The sequence below is a fragment of the Trematomus bernacchii genome, unplaced genomic scaffold (genome assembly GCF_902827165.1).
Source record: "Trematomus bernacchii unplaced genomic scaffold, fTreBer1.1, whole genome shotgun sequence".
In the NCBI taxonomy this organism is placed as follows: Eukaryota; Metazoa; Chordata; class Actinopteri; order Perciformes; family Nototheniidae; genus Trematomus; species Trematomus bernacchii.
This window is the reverse complement of record NW_022987524.1, coordinates 3,197,748-3,215,152: the sequence shown is the minus strand read 5'-3', so window position 1 is coordinate 3,215,152 and position 17,405 is coordinate 3,197,748. Positions and strand designations below refer to the sequence as shown.

The 17,405-nt window shown below is 39.6% G+C and overlaps 1 protein-coding gene across 1 annotated transcript; it reads left to right on the top strand.

The window, feature by feature from the left end:
• Positions 1 to 1,890: 1,890 nt before the first annotated feature.
• LOC117473307 lies at positions 1,891 to 8,456 on the top strand. Its single transcript, XM_034118850.1, has 6 exons — positions 1,891 to 1,974; positions 2,385 to 2,449; positions 2,735 to 2,873; positions 3,597 to 3,750; positions 3,896 to 4,078; positions 8,383 to 8,456. Exons 1-6 carry the CDS (start codon positions 1,969 to 1,971, stop codon positions 8,454 to 8,456), a joined length of 621 nt encoding a protein of 206 aa, XP_033974741.1. The 5' UTR covers positions 1,891 to 1,968.
• The last annotated feature ends 8,949 nt before the right edge of the window (positions 8,457 to 17,405 follow it).

Here is a 17,405-nt window from a genome sequence, read left to right as displayed (position 1 = left end):
AATACATTTTTGTATCACAAGATAATTCAATCTCGATACAAAAATGTGTAGGACATATATTGTTGGTTATTACATTGATTGTGAATTACTGCAATGGAAATAGTTTGATGTCTGAACACAGCGAGGTGGCTATTTGTATTAGCAGAAGCAATATCATTTATTAAATCAATATTTTGAGTCTAATTATTAATAAAAAAAATAGGGATAATATATAGAGTCAACCTGAATAATGTCCACCTCACAGTGTATTATTCCATACGAATGCAATTTATGGATGTCATTACTGTTGACATAACTTTTTTTAGGATGGGAATCTATTGTTAAAGGTAGGGTAGGTAAGTTTGAGAAACCGGCTCGAGATACACTTTTTGTTATATTCCATGGAATGCTCTTAACATCCTGATAGCAATGAATATCTTAAGTGCTTTGACAAAAAATCCATAACAAAATGTCATCTGTGGAAGCCGTAATACTGTAAAAAGCACGACCAATCATTTTAGCCGGCCCGGCTAAAATAACTGGATGGCCTACCTGCCTGTCAGGCTTCCATCTGTGCACAAACTCATCTCGTGCCCTCATTGGTCATGTGCGCGTTCGTGTATGTTGGAGGGAGTAGTATGAAGCTGCAGCGTCGGAGGCTGCACTCTCAGGACCCTAGTTGTTTTGCAACATCGCCACCTAGTGAGCAGGAGACATGAATATGAACGACAACGCAGAGAGTGTGAGTAGTGTGAAGTGCTTTTAAAGTTTTATTTGTTTAACATTAATAACAATTCCGGTGTCTTGAAATGAAGTATGATTAGCTAACATTAACTATGATAGTCTTAAGGCAATACAAACAAACATCTGTTAGCTTATGATAGCTTCTAACAGTATTAAAGGCACTAAAACAATTATTCGTTAGCTATAGCTTTCGGCAAAAGCATTGTTAGCAAAAGCATTAGCTTCGTTAGCATATTTGATTATTTGTTTAATGAAACTGTAGCGTGATTTTGGCAAGCCCAACTAGGTGTCCTACATTAATTGTTAATCACTAATTACAGTAAGAGTGTGAGTAATGTGAATCATGTTGTTTGTTTAAAGTTAACAACTATTCTGGTGTATTCAATTGGACAGCAATACAAGCAACACGTGCTAAATGTCATCTGTTAGCCTATGATGACTCGCTGCAAAACCAACTGTTAGCCTTTTTGTTTAGTTGTTTAATGAAACCGTATGTTATGGTTATGTTATTTAGCAGAGGCTTTTATCCAAAGTGACTCACAAAAAACATAAAAGAACCATAATTAACATTAGATTATCAATACAAATAGTTACATAGTCAGTTACATTACGTATTACATTTTTAACAGGGTAATTAGTCATCTGTAACCTACTACATTTAAAAAAAGTAAACTTCCCAACCCTGATCATTAATTATAGTCAGCTAATTAATTAAACTTCAAAGGATGACAAAAGCATGTCAATATGATCTGTCTGTCTGCTACATTAAATCAGCAGTAGCCTAATATAAGTTCTGTCTTCAGTGTAAATGCTTCTTTAATAGTCATTGTATTACTATTTGAATTCATTGTAAATAATCTTAACTGTGCTGACTGCCTGTTTACTGTTTATCAGACAGTCTCATCATTTTGACATGTTTTGTAATATTGCATGAGGTGTTTTAGTCAGTTATTATGTCGGCCTATTCTGTAGGTTAGAATCTGTCGTGTCAGAATCTAACAATTAGGCCTAATTTATGTCTGTCTGTGAAAGTATTTCAAAATGTTCAGTTTGACCAATTAGGCTCTCTCTTTTTCAAGATGCATATTTCAATCCAAGAGGGGAGATCCTTGCCCGACTTACAACGATGCACAACATGTTGCGAAGTCTTTCACTGCCCGTTCTGTGCCTCAAATGAGTTCCACCCAGCCAAACTGAGCAAGGTCCAAACCCATTTAGAGAGCCACTTCAACCGTGCAGTTCTCCATGAAGGTAAAGTTTGCAAACATTCTCTTGTGAAATGCAAATAGAGTTGCAATGTGTCTGCATTAAAAGCAGCCTGAATGTTATGATCAGTTCCATTTGAGCAATAAATCAAAACAAGTCCTTCTATGATTTGTTTGTGGTGACCAGTGGCGTTTTTATATGTACAAAAGTGGTGGGGCACAAAAAACTTAGATGTCTATATATAAGCTTCTGCAGTGACGTGCAGTGAGGTTCATGGCTGGTGAGGCACGGTTTGAATTCCAGGAGGTTAGTTTATGATTTTTTTTTACCAAAGAAGTAAATGCCTAATTAAAGTGTTGCTTATGTTTCATCATACTGTTCATCTTGAAGAAAAATGATTTATTATGGACATTGTGAATCAAAAATTGTCTTTGTCACTTTCACATTTCATTCAGATGGACATGCCTTTGATTCGGAAGTGGTGGTGTCTTCTTCTCATGGAGCGTTTTGAAACACAAGGGTATGAAAGCCCTTAACAATATGTGTGTTTTAATTTCAGTAACACTTAATTTTGAGGGTCACTTTATCTACAATCTGTCAACAAACTCAGTAGCATGTCAATAGAACATCTGTTAGTTATATTAGGTTAACCATCTACAGATCAGTAGACCATCAGTAACAAGAGCTGTAAGACTCTGGATGGCAATATCTGTTGAGATTATTAATGCATATCAATTGTGCACCAATGCCTTAGCCTTTCCCCATGCAATACTTTAGATTACATCTTGTTCTTATTGTTTCAAAGGCATGGCCAAAGGTTTGCCTTCTGGACTCTGGAGGCCAGAAGCTTGCTCGAGGGAACCCTTCAGCCAGTGTTCAGAGTGCCACGACAGAGTGCCAGAATGGATATCTCCCAGGAGAAGGTGGCCATTGGCATATTGCAGGCATGTATTTACAATTACTTTAGTTTTGACAGTAGAGACAATAACAATAGAGACCTACAATAAAATGTAGCTTGAAAGGATTTCGCATTACAGATGGAGTGTCTTATTTTGGACAGTTTAAAACGCGAGGGTCGTGATTGGTTCGTGCACGGTCCGTGATGGCCGGCCGGCCCCCAGTCTGACTTGATACCGCCCCCGTGATAAATACATTTAATTATTGTGAAGCCAGCTGCAATGGATCATTGATCCACCAGGGGGTGCAGTGGGGTTCCACACTGGAGTCATGTGTGGAGTCTTGTACAGTATGTCTGGTACTAATGTATAGCGGATCTTTGTTAAGATCCATATGTCACGGATAGGATCATAGTCTGTGCTAAATAATACATGTAATCATTTACAAAACATCACCATGTTGTTATTTAACAAAATAATGTTGTTTAGTCGAAAAAAACGAACGAGCCGGCTCTCCCGATTTTTAATCCTAATTTAATCATGCATTTTCTCTTGTGAAAAACTAAGTCTTAGTTTGGCCATAGTTATTTAATATATAGCGCCATCTCCTGGTTAAACCCTGAAATTGGAGAATAGTGGGAGGGCTTAACATTCCTGGATACTGGTCTTTGGCAGGTCTTAGGCAGGTAACTGGCTGGCAGTAGGCAGGAAGCTGTATGCTGGCGTCCGAAATAAGATGCCCCATCTGTAAATCGTGTTTTATATCTACAGCTGCCTGAAGGCATAATCCGCAGGATCCTTACGTTTGTCGTTCTTGAGGATGGTGATCCTGCAATCTGCACGCTAGCCCTTACCTGCGAGAGCTTTAAATACATCATGAGCCAGGGGTCATTCCAAAAGGAAGCCCACTTCAACTGGCTTGACAGTAAGTTTATAAAGTGTCTTTACTTCTGCCTTCTCCTATCCTAGTATTATGAAGTTGATTGACTAAGAGTAAGGTCAGCTAAATTAAGGAAGGTTTTGTTCTTTTTCTGTCTGAATTGTAATTTTCTTATGACATTCTACTTCAGGTGTCGTCAACTGGAATATCTTCACAGAGGGACACAAACAGGAATTTAGGAAGGCCTACCAAATTTCCAGGTGCTCTCAGTGTGACCATCTGTATAAGGACGTTGGCACAGGCTACCGGGGAAGTGGACGGCGAGGAATATTACAGGGTTTTTACTCAGAAGAGGGCTTCCCGGGGTACTGCAGCTGGAGCTCTTTTCTGGTGGTTGAGGGAACAGCAGACCCCGCCTCACCCCAGTGAAGAATCCACAGTGTGGAAATTGTGCCCAATAAATACAAATGTATTCTGCACTGAAATGCCTCTCGTCAAATTGCATGTTTATCTTTTGCAGCCTGGTGCATAAACACACTAACAGTTGTTTTTGAGTAATCTAGCACCTCTTCAAAGACACATTTGATTTGATTTATTTCGAACGTGTAATACAATAAAAAAAAAATATATAATAATAATGAAATGAAACAAGAGAATTATGATACTGTAGAAACATAAGCAGTATCAAATTGATTCAAAGGAGTTTACACTTATTTAACCCCACCCCTTCTCCCAAAAACTAAATTAACAGTTTTGTTTTCTTTTAACAAAATATACATCTAAATGTATGTCTACATACAATATACATTTACAATTATAAATAGATTATATCATTATTACTACAATATATATATATATATTTATGTTGTATGTCAAATTTGATAAGACAAATATAAAAGACTATCTTTTTACATCTGACATACAAAATACATTTGTTATTAAAAAACAAAAACATATTAACAACAACTTGTTGTTAATAATAATAATGTAATTTCAGTAAGAAAAACATATTTTCATGCATTTTTAGATGGTTAATAACAAGCATTACAATGTCTAAAGAGACTCGCTGTGTATGAGACTCAATACTCGCTGGTTGTACTTTTGCGGTCATCCAATCCGCTAGGTGGCGATGTTGCAAAACAACTAGGGTCCTGGGAGTGCGGTCCTGAGAGTGCGGTCCTGAGCGTGCAGCCTCCGACGCTGCAGCTTCATACTATTGGCTCCCTCCCCCCACATCTGCAGGTGAAAATTACACATTCATCGCAAGAAGTGTAGCAAAAGTCAAGGCCGCAGATTCGTCGATTTATACTGCCACAGAGCAGATTCGTGAAGTTGTAATGACTGATTTGAGAGGTTGTAATAACCAAGTTGCAGTTGTAATGGAAAATATATTTTTCTGCAAGTGAACATTTAAAGGTAGGGTAGGTAAGTTTGAGAAACCGGCTTGAGATCGCTAGAATTTGAAAATACACAACCGGAGAAAATCTGCCACTTCCTTACAGAGCCCCTCCTCCAACACACACGAACGCGCACATGACCAATGAGGGGACGAGATAAGTTTGTGCACAGATGGAAGGCTGACAGGCAGGTAGGCCATCCAGTTATTTTAGCCAGGCCGGCTAAAATGATTGGTCGTGCTTTTTACAGTATTACGGCTTCCACAGATGACATTTTTGTATGGATGTTTTCTCAAAGCACTTAAGATATTCATTGCTATCGGGATGTTAAGAGAATTCCATGGAATATAACAAAAAGTGTATCTCGAGCCGGTTTCTCAAACTTACCTACCTTACCTTTAATCACTAAGTTCATTTTTTTTTCTACAAGCTACAAAACTTTTTTTTTCTTCTGTGACTTCAAATTTGGTTCACAGATAGGTGGATATTTTATACAAGTGTAAATGTATGCACACAAGCTCAGACTTTTTTTTCTGCAAGTGCTCACATCAGGTTTTACACGCTCTCGCATTTTGCACCATATCTACCTTCATACCCTTCCACATCCCCTGCACGTTTCAAAGAAGCAACATGCATAGTAAGATAACAACTTTTTTCAAATGTTTTGAACTGAGAGTTTGTTAGTGAGACACAATATTAATGGTTGACAATATCTGGCCTCTGGTCTTAATACTGGAAAGGTTTAAGTCAATTTCTGTCAACATCATGGACTGTGAAATGTATAGGAAATCTGGCTGAGCGGAGGTATGTGTTTCTGTATGTGAGAGGGTGTGTCTTTGAGTGTGTGTGTGTGTGTGTGTGTGTCAATTATTGTACATTTTTTGATTTTCATTTTGTATGTGTGAGAGATAAAGAGGGGCACATAGAGGAAGAGAGTGAGGGAGCACATAGAAAGGCTGAGAGCCTGTGTGTATGATGTGGCTCTTTGCAGTAACGCAGTAAAATGATTGGCTCTTTACCTCTGACTGGTTGGCCAGTCAGAGGTAAGGGCGTACACACGGAGCCATTTGGCCCCCCAGAGCGTTGCGTCTGCAGATCTACCCACCTTGGGACCCGTTATCGTTATCGTTATCGTTATCGTTTCTGCGTTTCCCTGTCGGCTTCATGTGGCCGAACCGTCTATATGATAGAGAACTGTAGCCATTGCTGATGTGTTTTACCAACAACAACAACAGTGTTCCGAGTGTTTCGAGCCAGGTCCCGGTATCTCGCAGGACAGTGCCACCAGCAGGAGCCTCCAGCAGACCCCCCCGCACGGTTCCCTCGTCCCTTGGAAGAGGCGGAGAGGTGGGTGTTTTTCATCTGCTGGTGGACTACCGGGGAGAACGTCCTGCTCGGGAGCCAGGCTCAGAGTTAGTGGCAGTGGGTGCGGTGCACCTGCCTTTTACAGCAGGAGCACACGCTTGCCTCGGGGAGGGAGAAAAAGAGAAACAGCAGCCGCCGAAACAGCCAGAGCCCTGCCTCTCTCCCCACCGCTGCTGTTGTGTTTCGCCAACAACAACAATGGCAGATCACAGGGTTGCTTTTGTGCTCCAGACGCTACTGACCATGCTACAGATGTTAGTGCAAAATCTACAGCTCCTCTACCACAACCATCAGCAACAAGTGGACATGGAGAACTACATGAACTACATGTTGCTAAATCCACTGTGGAGAATAAACAGAAGGGCAACCATGGCAACCATGCTCGGGGGTCTTATTCGCTGCTTTTGGTGTATTTTGTGGTGGAAGTACAGCGCCACCTACAGGCCCGGCATATGTACTACAGCGTCTCCAGCGGGTCGAGCGGTCTCGCGTGGACGGACACGTTTCTGGTGCCGATTCTGTGTGGACGGAAGACTTTTTTGATATCGAATTCGGTTAGTTTTCGTTATCGTCTCCGTGTGGCTAGGGTCTAGATCTAGGGCAGGGGTCGGCAACAGGCGGACCGCGGTCCGGATCCGGACCCAGACGCCGACATATACGGACCCGGACCTATAATCAATACATTAATAGGGGATTTCAATTTTGACGGGGCGATTCTATTTTAACCGCTGCCGACAGGGGGCGAAAGAGACGAGTGAGCGATACAGGGAGAGAAACACAGAAGAAGAGACGAGAGAGCGGCAGAGAGAAGCGGAGAGGAAAGTGAGTAAAGAGAATAATTAGCGATACAGGCAGAGAAGACGGAGAGGAGAGTGAACAGGCGTGTTAGCGGCAGACAGGGAGAGACAAATAATGACACATGGCGCTCTCCAAGAAGAGGAAAGTGGACAGTGAGAACAGAGCTTTTAACCCTGAGTGGACGGACTCATTCATGTTCATCCTGCCCACTGGGAGCACAGAGCCAGTGTGTCTCATTTGTTCATTGACCGTGGCGCTCAAGCAGAATACAAAAATCAAGTCACTGTATTCAGCTCGCGTTATATTTGAAAAACGAGTAATCTGACTACAGTTACTTTCGTAAACCTGAAGTGAATACATTTTGGAATACTTATGGGAATTATTGGTGGAAAAGTTTCCTCATAAAATGTAATAGTCATTACCAGCAGAACTGTGTGCACACTGCACAGCTGCAGCGTGTCTGTGAGCGAGAGAGAGATGCAGCGTGTCTGTGAGGCCCCGCCCCCGCACGCAGATCAGAGAGAGATCTCTTTTAAAATATATTGAAAGTTAGAAACGGAGATGGTTCGATAAAATGTGCAAGATAACGTTTATGTAGCATTTCTTTATTGTCGAAATGATGACATTTCATAACGGGATCAAATCAAAGTGAATGGCCTGCTGCTGCTGAATGCATGGGGCAAGTGACTGGAAACAGTTTTAAAAGTTATTACGTCGTTTCAGATAATAAATAATAATGATAATTCATTCTATTTAGGGGCGCCTTTCAAAGCACCGAAGGACACCTGACAATTCATAACATATTCTAAGGAAAGGTTTAAGAGAGTACAAATAATGCAGTCCGGGTGATGTTTTTTATGTGGGGTGCAGATGAGAGGGAGCTGACCAGAATGACACCAAGATGTTGTGTTTGAGTTGTGCTCTTGATAAGCCATTAAAACAGTAAAATAAGTGTCTCCTGTTCACCAAAACATACTGTTAGATATTCTTGAACCCCGAGAGCAGGAGAGACTGAAAAGAGTCAAGGCAAGCTTATACAAGTTAACAGCATTTAATTACACAAAAGATGCGGTGGTTTACAAAAGAAATGTGCTCGTTGGTGATTTCTCCCTGCCAGCTGTTTTGGCCCGCGTCCACGCTGGGTCAGCTGGGGGCAAAGAGAGAGAGATCCTTCTTGGGTCTCCCGGGTAAGACCTGTAGTCTTCTCCTATTGGCCGGCGTCGACGGGGGCGTGTCCAATGCAAATCCTGTCGGTTTCTGCTGCTAAATTACATCACTCTGATGTCTGTGGTCATCTAAACATTCCCTAATAAACCTCATTCCAGCGTCAATAAATGAGTGTTAAACTCAGGGTGTTTAGTGTACATCATCACGTTATTTCACCTTCAATTCACGGTTTGAAAACGTAGCATTTCGCCACAAGCTAATGCTAACCGGAAATGACGAAATTCACCAGCGGAAAAACCGGAAGTCACATGTGAATCTTCGGTTTTCAGAATAAAACAGATTTAAATGAAATAGTGTATTTCATTCAAATTACGCCACATCAACATTGATTTTAATTTCTAACAATCCCTCCTTTCACACCTTTTAAGGTGTGAACACAATACTGGAATCAATGAGTTCTTCATAAGACTGCTTTTAAACTGACGGTATGTTTTAGACTAAATTATGCCATAAAACTTTGATTTTAATTTCTAACAATCCCTCCTTTCACACCTTTTAAGGTGTGAACACAATACTGGAATCAATGAGTTCTTCATAAGACTGCTTTTAAACTGACGGTATGTTTTAGACTAAATTATGCCATAAAACTTTGATTTTAATTTCTAACAATCCCTCCTTTCACACCTTTTAAGGTGTGAACACAATACTGGAATCAATGAGTTCTTCATAAGAACTTTGCATAGTACATAACTCATATAAAAAACATACTATCAAAATGGAATGGTTCAAATAACAGTCATCAAAAATACAAAAAATACTTCGGTTGGTCTTCAACATAAGTTTTCCTTTGTGCTTAAACTTCTAGTTTTAACATTCAATATCACTTTTCAAAATAGCAGCAATTAGCTTGGTTTTTAACAATCCCTCCTTTCATACCCTTTAAGGTATGAACATAATACTGAAATCAATGAGTTCTTCATCTGAACTTTGCATAGTACATAACTCATAAAGGGTAGAAAATACAAATAGTAACAATACATATTCATCATAAATGCGAAGTTTTTCATTTGTGCATAACTTCTAGCTTAAACCTTTAATATCACTTCGTAAAATAGCAGCAATTAGCTTGGTATGGAAAACGTCGAACTCCCTCCTTTCACATCATATATATATCATCTTCATACTGTATCTGGTGTAAAGGCACTTGTTCTTTCACTAAATATAAGAAGGATAAAACTATCTGAAAATATTACTCTTTATTTAAACAATCCTATCCTCTTCAGTGTTGCACACTCCCTTTTTCAACTAATGTCTAGCGCTATTCTATCGGTCTGTTTTTATGTGACTGTTTGTGTCATCCTTTTACTGTGTCTCTGGTGTGATTTAGGAATCTCTGCTGGTTATATCAGATATAGTTCTCCCCATCCACATTCTTGTTGGTTGTGGGACAGAGGAATAATAATTCAGAACATGCTGATATCTGAATCTTAATACTCGGCATATGTTACAAACAAAATAAAACATCTTCATGGTGAACTAAATAACATATTTCAATAGCTCGGAAATGTCTGATGAGCATCTGTGTTGTTCCTAAATAAAATCCTTGTAATCTTTTTCAAATCTAAATATAACAATGATTTATTCCTGTTTGTGGTAAAGACACACACCAACGTTATGTAATACAATTTCATTATGGATTCAAAAACAACTGAAGTCATAATGCTGTCAGAGTGTGGTTTCCTGAGTGTATCTGTCCTATAAAAGGTACGTCATTCTCTGCTTGGCTCGTGTGCAGAAATCCCATCAGTTGCACCTGGCAATACTGCTTCTACCCGTCTATTATCAAGCTGAAAAATGAATACAGAATTCCAACATACTGTCATCAAATGTCTTTCTATTATAAATTCAATGTATATCCCCATAATGACCTAAACAATAAAGTCCATGGCTTTTACTTCTATTTCTTTACCAGGCTAGTTACAAGATGTTGTCTAAATTAAATTCTGTGTCATTACATTACTATGTTTTAGCTTAACTGTAATATGTTCTTTCTATATTTCAAACCTCAGTTACTCTAATGTCTGTTAAAATATTACAAAATTGTTTAATTATCACAGGTCAACTTCTTCTGTATTCTATTCTGGAATTACATCTCTCACAGTAGCCCCTTGGCCACTGCTTCTGCATCTGTGTTACCTGTTCAAAATGCAATCAATATTTAGAAACATGTCAACATTCCTCAAACAGTATCTTATCCCCAGATATGGAGCAGGTTCATTCTAAAACTATCATTCAATGCTCAGTTTGAACATCTAGGTTGGGGCAGAAGGTTTCTTTCAATCCCTAAAAGAAAAATTTAAATTGTGAATTTGACAGCCATGTTGACGTTATACATTATACACTCTCCCCCCTTTTTACACATGAACTCATGTGTAATAAAATCCTGAAATGGGGAGGAAAGAAAACTTTCAGTTACATTTTGGTTAGAGACATAGCAATTTTACATCCATTATTATCTTTCCACAGTAAACACCTCAGTGAAAATAAGTGTTTCTCTTCATCTTTCAGTCCTAAAAGAAACAGAATCTTCAAATTATAGTTTGAGTTTTTCATTTGCAAAACGCCAACTCCTGTGGGAGTAAAATATCATCAAGTAGATTAGAAACGGGTCCCATGTGCGGTTTCCCATTTTTGTGGAATTATAGGAAACCTCTCGTTTCCCTTGGAGCTCCAAAATAATATGTTAGTCCAAAACCATGCTTGGTTAGTTATTGTTTTAGAATCATGCAGTTACACTGATCACATGCCGGCATTCATTCACACTCATACCGTCTGGTTGTCAAGTCAAGTGTGGTCAGGTACACCCCAGAGTCAGTCATTGACAGTGCTTTTGTCACACTGTCAGTCAGGGTCAACGGTCATTTGGTCTCGGTCTTTTGGCCATGTCGTGCTCTGCAGAGTCTTTACAGAGGTAATTCAGCATAGGCGGGTACCCTTTATCTACAAAAATATGTCATATGCGGAGCGCCATTCCTTATTCATTCACGATTTCAACTATGATTTTCAAGATGGTTCTAACTTTTCATTGGGACTTCTGCCTCCCACCTTTCTTGAAATTTGGTACAAAATTCACTTCCTTATAGTACTACTACTGCAGTTTATTTACACCTAATTAGTATTAAAATGTCTAAAATATCTATTTCAGAAACGTATGTACATGTGGCTATTATCTTGAGTCAAAACATTATTAGGATCTGTGTAGCTCTGCATTTCATAACTCCTTATAATGTCACTTAAACCCCTTTTCTGGTCTACTTAAAAAACAATGTTAATCCCCTTAGCAGTGTGTGGAACCTTGGGTGTTCGAACATGCAGCAATTACTCCCTCCTTCATCAAGGATTTAAAACAGAAGTCATTTCATATTTTCATCTTAAAGCCCTCCTATGGTGATAACTATGCCACAATGGTGAAATCAATACTTTAGATTGGAATACTATATTTGGCTTGGTCCTAGCTCTCCCTTTAACATTATCCATACAAATAAAGATGTGTCTGAATTTATACAGTGGTTCCTAAAACTATCCCTTTAATCTGTAGATCAATATTGTAACAAATTAAATCACCACTTTATTCACACATGAATAAGAATCTCTTAACGAACAATTTGTTAACATGATGGAAAGATTGAAGAATATAGTTCTACTCTGTACTCAAACACCCACTGCTTAAAGTGTAGTGAATGTTTCCATCATGTCTCCCCCCTTTATCCCTCAGTGTGTTTTAGAATGATTCTCATTTTACTTTAATAGTTTCCTTTTTACTGCTATTTTAATTTACCAATTGATTAATTCATGGTTAATACATCTTTTTGTCTTTACGTATTTATTAAGTCAATTCAAGTTCTTTAAATGTGGTCACTTTTATGTGCGTTTTGTGAATAAGTGTGTTTATGTGTAAACTCACTCATTCCCGTTTTCCTGTTCTCCTCCCCTGGTTTTCTCAAGCCGTGACCCCGGCCTCCTCACTTCCAATCGACCATGCCAACTCCTCTGATTCTGTCTTCTCTTCAGTCCATCAGCTCTTGAATCCATCGGCTGTAACTCTTTTAGGCAGCCTTTGGCCCGGTTACATCTGCAGCCCACATCATGCCACTGTTCTTGTACTGCTTTGCATTTCATCTCCTCCTTTACAGTCTCTCTACTGTTTTTATGGAGGGCGGATTCTGTCCCGGATTCTGCCCCGGATTATGTCCCACACTTTGCTCTTGTGCAAAATCTCGTGGCTCAGCTTGGAACTTCATGTCCTGTCTGAGGGACTGATGAGTATCTCTCTGTATGTCAGCATGCCGTTTGGTTCTGGATGCCACAGGTGGAGTTAGTTCTGGCTGCAGTTCTGGCTGCAGTCTTGTTGTTGTTGTTGGTTCAGCTCTGGTTCTCTGTCTGTTCGATGGAGAAGGAGGAGTCTCCTGTTGGGTTAGGTCTTTTGTCAGCTTGGAGGGTCGGGGTCGTAGCCTTTCTGACTCAGAGGGGGAGTCCAGGTCTCGGGACGCATTACCTATAGGAAGTCTAGCACACTGAGGTTAAAAAAATTCAACCCTTTCCACTCTGTCTTTTTCTAATCATACTATCTGTCTTAGTTGTTAAATGCCATCTAAACAACACAATTAATGTCTACTAATGTTATTACAAAATCTCCTTCTAAAAATTACTTCAACCATTGTTACATATTTACCCAACATAACTCTTTCAAGAAACCATTTTCTCCTATAAATTGAAATACTTACATGTTTCAAGCATCACATTCCCCACACTATGAAAGAACATCTCCATACTTTCTCCAATATTGTAATCCCACTGTTTCTCAGAACAGTAAAAACCTGCAGAGGACACTAATCAGATCACAGTAATGTAAATTGACTCAAGTGTAAGCCCATGTCTACTTTCTGTTATACTTATTACTTTTGGTGAACATTAAGTTTATATTATCTAAATTCCTTGTCTATGACTTGGAAATAGTTTGAGTGTAAAAATGTGTTTTTTCTCTGGTGGTGCCTTTCCTAAAGATGTTCAATTACTTATTGTGTTGTACCAGTTTTTCCAAAATCAGTTCTAACTGCCGTGCCGTTTCTGGAAATGTGGCGGTACGGCTACACAATTTGCAAGAAAGTGCCAACATGTTCCTTTGTTAACTCTGATCCGGAGTGCATCTGCAGTGCGTTCTACAACTTCCCATGGTCCACTCCATACAGGTTGCAATGAGTTAATCTTGTGGATTTTTACTTTCACCCAATCACCTGATCCAACAGAAATATTCATCATGGACCTGGCATATGCTTCCGCCTCAATTTTCCTAATATCTAACACTGGTTCTCCTCTGTATTGTGAGGGGCTACATTGTGGTGGATATTGCTGAGTGGGGCAATCTCTGGCCAAATGTCTACAATCACCACATATGAAGCAGCCATCATCCCTTCTCCCTCTTGATCGTTGCTTTCCTCTCCATTGTCCCTTTTGTTGTATGGGAGGGTATACCTGTGCTTGCGGCTGTACTTGGGTAAGAGGATATGCAGGTGTTTGCTGTTGAAAATACTGTGGTGCTTGTGGCTGTACTTGGGTAGGAAGATACACAGGTGTTTGCTGTTGAAGATACTGTGGTGCTTGTGGCTGTACTTGGGTAGGAAGATACACAGGTGTTTGCTGTTGAAGATACTGTGGTGCTTGTGGCTGTACTTGGGTAGGAAGATACACAGGTGCTTGCTGTTGCTGGAGTTGTGTGGGACATTCATTGGACCAATGTGACGTCTGACCACATGTGTAGCAGCCACCATTTTGGAGACTTCTTCCTCCGCTTTGTTGGTTCTGCATTTGATTCTCTGGTTCTTCCTGAGTTTGAACTGTTTGAGGTGTTCGCCCTGCCTTCTCTGCTAGTATGGCCATCTGCTTTGTCGATTTCTTGTTTTTATGAGCTTCGGCATCTCTCTCAGCTACTTGCATCTTCAAAAGTCTTTTTGCTAGTTTTCTTGTATCTTCATCATCTTCCTCCTTTAATTCCTGATGTTTAGTGTCATGGTGAATGAGATGTAGTCTCCATTCTTCTGGGGGTTTCACTTCTAGTCCCACCACGTCTCTTAGGCGTTCCTGGACTGATTTAGGAAGGGCGTTAATGACCGCATTCTTCCACAACATTATGACAGCCGGAGAAGCGTCATGTCGTTCTCCAGTGCAGTCCTCCCACAGTCCTTCACATCTCTTCAGGAAAGCATGCATGTCTTCCCCCGGTTCTTTTCTCAGGCTGTTGAGGGCTTGTAAACTGCGTGTTGTTGGGTAGATGCTACGAATAGCAGCCCAATACCTCGACCTGATTTGGTTGAACGAAATGTCATCTGGAGAGTTGGTGCATTTGGCCTTGGAATCTACTGCTCTTGCCTCTAGTCTTCCTTCTATCCGTCCAAGCAGTGCCCTTATGTCTCCCAGGCACAGGTGGTCTTGGACAGTATATTTCTCCAGATCATTCACCCACTTCTGTCCTCCTTGGGTGAGTGGCGGTAGCTTTGCCACTAACGACTCCATGTCCCTGTGTGTCCATGGTTGGTAGTCAAATCCTCCTCTTCCAGCCGCTATCAATGGCATGGAGGTGTGAACACGGGTCTTGGTTCTTACAGGTTTGGGGCATGTGTCAGGGTGCTGTTGCTCGATTTCGTCACTACTACTGTTCTCTGGGGAAGATACAATACTGCTTCGTTGGTGTAACTGTTCTTGGTATGGGGAGTGTCTACTGGTTACACACTGTGCACTGCCGCCGTCCTGTTCTTGTCCTTTGGAATAATCTTTGTCAGGAGAGTAGTTTGTTCGGCGTGATGTTTGAGCTTCTTCCCATTTTTTAGTTACTCGTTTTCTTTCTTTCTTTTCTCTGTCTTGCTCATGTTTGTTTTGTCTTTCTTCCATCATCATTTCTTGGGATCTTTCATCTGCACAATGTGTTGGTTCAGGAGAGCAACCAGTTCGGTAATTTTTCTCTTCTTGCTCTTTTTCCCATATTTTCCTTTCTTCTTGTTCTTGTCTTTGTCTTTCTTCCATTCTTTTGATGAGTTCTGCTTCCATTCTGATGAGTTCTGCTTCCATTCTTCTGTTGAACTCTTCCTCTCTGATGTGTTCTGCTTCCATTCTTCTTTTGAACTCTTCCTCTCTGATGAGTTCTGCTTCCTTCAGCTGGTTGACACTGGATAGGATTCTTACCTCAAACGCCAATTCTTTCACATTTGGGGCTTGAATTGATGCTTGGTGAGAAGGGTTGTTCTCTGATATGTCGGGAGGAGGCACTTCGGTCAGGCTTGGATACTGCTTTGGAGTTTGGATAACTGGAGCCTCTTCTGTTATTTCTGCTGTGTCTTCATTTACTGGCAGATCTGCTGCTTCTACCAAATGTAAGCTTGTTGTCAATCCCTGGCTGGCATATTTTAGATGGAGTATCAGACTTGTAACTAGCTTTTCTTTCTTCAGCTTTGTTCATAGCGCTTTTTCCAGGTCCATACCACGAGGGTCGTCCAGCTTTGATCCATGCCTCTTGCTGTTGTAGGTATTCTCCATTCTCATATTCAACTACTGCTTTTCTATGGGCTTTCGTTGGTCCAGGTTTATCATCTGCTGGAATCAATCCTCTCGTTTGCCACTGCTCGAACAGTTTCTCTATTCTGTTCCATGTCTTCTGTCTATCTTTTGGCGCTGTCATAGCATCTGACCTGATGTTTACCCTCTCCTTAATATCTGCAGTTGAGCCTGGCATTGAGAATGCTCTTAACTTAGTGTCATTTAGTGACATATTTAAGTAGTTGGATATAGTTATTAAATGTATCAAAGATGAATCACTAATCTACTGAATAGTACCTTCTGTCCTGATAAAAAATATCCTATGTCATCCGAACTTAACTTCAATATCTGGGATTCTTTTTTAGTTTTTTTTTTTTTTTTTTTAATAAAAAATTAAAGTAAATTAGAAATTATGCAAATTTTAAAATCAGAAATTTAAAAAATAAAAAATGTACAGTGTATGGTTTTGACCTTTAAAATATGAAAATTCAAATAAACTGTGTACAGTGTATTCTGAAGTTTATGAAATTATGCAAATGTCATAACTACAATACTTCAATTCAGAGAAACCACATGTAATCTTTATCTGTGTGTGGTGAAGAATGTATTGACTGTAACACTTATGTCCGCTAGGGGAGCTGTTTTATTTGTAACTCCTTTCAAATGTATCAACTAATACTTCCAGTTCATAAACCTACTTCCGGTTTATTTACCCAAATAAAGTTCAAATTACTTTCTTTGAAAAGCATGAAAAACAAAAACAACTTAATCTACTCTCAATGTTCATCTACACCAGGGGTGGGCAATTATTTTTTCCATGGGGCCACATGAGAAACTGAAAATATTGTGGAGGGCCGGGCCAAAAGGCTGAACTCAATTCTGCATAATATTAATTGTATTTCTTTATAAAAAGCAGTAAATAGCATTGTTTTGACAAGCTGGTAAGAGTATATGTTATAGTTAAGCAATGAAAAAGTGAGGTTGCCTTACAAAAAAAATGTCATTTATTAAATCAAATTTCCCAAAACAATGGTAAACAAAATGAACGTTTTTCACCATTTGTGACTCATATTAGTGAACATTTTCAGTCACATTCACTCAAACACATTTTGAGTTTCATTTACTGTTGGAAAGAGGTTCTTAGCATTCTAAAGACATCACAATATTGTCTTTGTACTCCAAATATTAAGCAAGATACATCATATTGAACTGTCACTAAACATCACTGAACTGTGATTTTGAGAAAAAGGCTTCCAAAGAAAGTGTCCCAGTTCACTGCTAGTTGGTGCCTTTACATGCCAACATTTGTAGTCTAACCACCTCATTTGGTGTTTTTAAGTTCTCTTTTCTTGTTCAGTGAGAGAAATCTAGTCTCTGCTGGGCTTT